General features: G+C 46.2%; 1 protein-coding gene across 1 annotated transcript; it reads left to right on the top strand.

Moving 5' to 3' along the window:
• The first annotated feature begins 262 nt into the window (after positions 1-262).
• On the top strand, positions 263-2,322 carry LOC101117153 (glutathione reductase-like). Its single transcript, XM_042245980.2, has one exon. It carries the CDS (start codon positions 275-277, stop codon positions 1,829-1,831), a length of 1,557 nt encoding a protein of 518 aa, XP_042101914.1. The 5' UTR covers positions 263-274; the 3' UTR covers positions 1,832-2,322.
• Positions 2,323-2,743: the final 421 nt, after the last annotated feature.

Here is a 2,743-nt window from a genome sequence, read left to right as displayed (position 1 = left end):
TTCATTTCCCCATGTAGGAGAGCCCTTGTGGGCTATATAAAGGCAGGAATCTTGCCCAGTGCCGTATCATACTTCTAGCTTCTAATGCACAGTGAAGGCTCAGTAAGCGTGTGGAATGAATAAACTGCCTTCTGAATTCCGAAACATTTTTCTGACATACCATTCATTAACCCCATTAAAAAATAAAGGATTGGGCCCCGGGGCCCGCACGCCCCCGCCGCCCTTCCCTGGGCCCGCCCCGGGCCGCACCCCCAAGGCGCGCACTTCCGCGCGCATGGCCCTGCTGGCCCGGACTCTAATCGCGAGCGAGGGGCACGGCTGGCTGCGGGTGGCGCGCGCCTTCCTCACCTCCGCGCCACCTCCGGCCGGGCCAGCCCGCGCCTTCTCCCGCGCCATGGCGTGCAAGCAGGAGCCGCAGCCGCCGTGCCCGCCACTCAGCGCCAGCGCCGAGATCTCTTACGACTACCTGGTGATCGGCGGTGGCTCGGGCGGACTGGCCAGCGCGCGCCGGGCGGCGGAGCTGGGCGCCCGGGCGGCTGTGGTGGAGAGACACAAGTTGGGCGGCACATGCGTGAATGTCGGATGTGTACCTAAAAAGGTAATGTGGAACACTGCTGTCCACTCTGAGTTCATGCATGACCACGTTGATTATGGCTTTCAAAGTTGTGAAAGTAAATTCAATTGGCGGATTATAAAGGAAAAGCGGGATGCCTATGTGAGCCGCCTGAACACCATCTATCAAAATAATCTAACCAAGTCTCACATAGACATCATCCATGGCCATGCAGCTTTCACGTGCGATCCCCAGCCCACAGTGGAGGTCAATGGGAAAAAATACACCGCTCCTCACATCCTGATCGCCACAGGCGGCGTGCCCTCGGTTCCTCAGGAGAGCCAGATCCCCGGTGCCAGCCTAGGAATAACCAGCGATGGGTTTTTTCAGCTGGAAGAGTTGCCTCGCCGCAGTGTCATTGTTGGTGCTGGTTACATCGCTGTGGAAATAGCTGGCATCCTGTCTGCCCTGGGTTCTAAGACATCAATAATGATACGCCATGATAAGGTGCTTAGAACTTTTGATTCAATAATCAGTTCCAACTGTACCGAAGAGCTGGAGAACGCTGGCATTGAGGTGCTGAAGTACTCCCAGGTCAGGGAAGTTAAAAAAACGTCTTCTGGCCTGGAACTCCGCATGGTTACTTCGATTCCTGGTAGGAAACCCACCTTCACTATTGCAGATGTTGACTGCCTGCTCTGGGCCATTGGGCGGGACCCAAACTCCTGGGGCCTGAATTTAAACAAACTGGGGATTCAAACTGATGACAAAGGTCACATCATAGTAGATGAATTCCAGAATACTAACGTAAAAGGTGTCTATGCAGTTGGGGATGTGTGTGGAAAAGCTCTTCTTACTCCAGTTGCGATTGCTGCTGGCCGAAAACTTGCCCATAGACTTTTTGAGTGCAAAGAAGATTCCAAATTAGACTATGACAACATCCCCACGGTGGTCTTCAGCCACCCCCCTATTGGGACAGTGGGACTCACAGAAGATGAAGCCATTTATAAATATGGAAAAGAAAATGTGAAGACTTATTCTACCACCTTTACCCCAATGTATCATGCAGTTACCAAAAGGAAAACAAAATGTGTGATGAAAATGGTTTGTGCCAACAAAGAGGAAAAGGTGGTTGGAATTCATATGCAGGGAATCGGATGTGATGAAATGCTGCAGGGCTTTGCAGTTGCAGTAAAAATGGGAGCAACAAAATCTGACTTTGACAACACGGTTGCTATTCATCCTACCTCTTCAGAAGAACTGGTCACACTTCGTTGAGAACCCAGAGACTTGTATGGCTGGCAGCTGGACCAGTAGACCTTCAGGAAGGAACCAAATCATCACGTTTACTTACTGTTCCCACTTTATGTATTTCTTTATCGTAATCAGAATCTTCCAAGTGTGGAAATTTTCAGTCAGCTTAATTCTGTAATCAGAAATTTGTTTTGTTATTCAGGATTGATTTTTCACTTGGTCACATCTCTCAGTAATTACTATTTGTTTTATTAGTAGCTCTGGGCTGGCTGGGTTTTGTGTTGTTTTAGCCTCGTCCCAAGTATAAAACTATATGAAGTACAGTTAAATGAATGTACCTGAATGAATATCGCTTGCTAATTTTTGTAGAGGAAGATGACAGCTGCTCTTCACATTTAAAGAATGCAAGTACAGAGTCATTTTGTTTTTTATGAAGCCAGTACTGTGCTCTGCATGTTGCAAAGCTGTTTCAAGGATGTGAGTTTTCTTTAAAAACATATAACTTAAGAGGCATACCTCCTGTATTTTATTCTTTCTTTTGTTCTAAATGATTTAAAATGATTCCTGTTAACTTTTAAGAGATGAAGTTTATCAAATTTGGGAAAGATTTGAGGAGGCTGGTTGCGTGAGGGATATTTGAGAAGTGACTCTGGCTTTCAGAAGGAGAGGGACTCAAATACTTCAAAAGGCCTTTCCTCTGCTAAGAGCTCATAGTTCAGTGAATGGTTGCAATTTTTGTATGTGTTCTTGTCATTTTATTTTTTTGAAAACTATTTCCAAAAATCTGAAAATAAAATCACAGTCTTTCCTTCTTATAAAAAAAAAAAAAAAAAAGGATTGATGTGTAATGATTCTTTGCTGCGAATCCTTTAGACCCCCAGCATTTATCACGTTCTTTCTTAAGGACTCTCTTACAATTGTTTGGTAAATGATTTT

Source organism: Ovis aries, chromosome 3 (assembly GCF_016772045.2).
Source record: "Ovis aries strain OAR_USU_Benz2616 breed Rambouillet chromosome 3, ARS-UI_Ramb_v3.0, whole genome shotgun sequence".
Taxonomy (NCBI): Eukaryota; Metazoa; Chordata; class Mammalia; order Artiodactyla; family Bovidae; genus Ovis; species Ovis aries.
The sequence above is the reverse complement of the archived record's forward strand: the minus strand, read 5'-3'. Positions and strand labels throughout refer to the sequence as shown.

Bases quoted from the DNA above. Each gene is read 5' to 3' on its own strand.
- LOC101117153 (XM_042245980.2), top strand. From the start codon at position 275: ATGGCCCTGCTGGCCCGGACTCTAATCGCGAGCGAGGGGCACGGCTGG.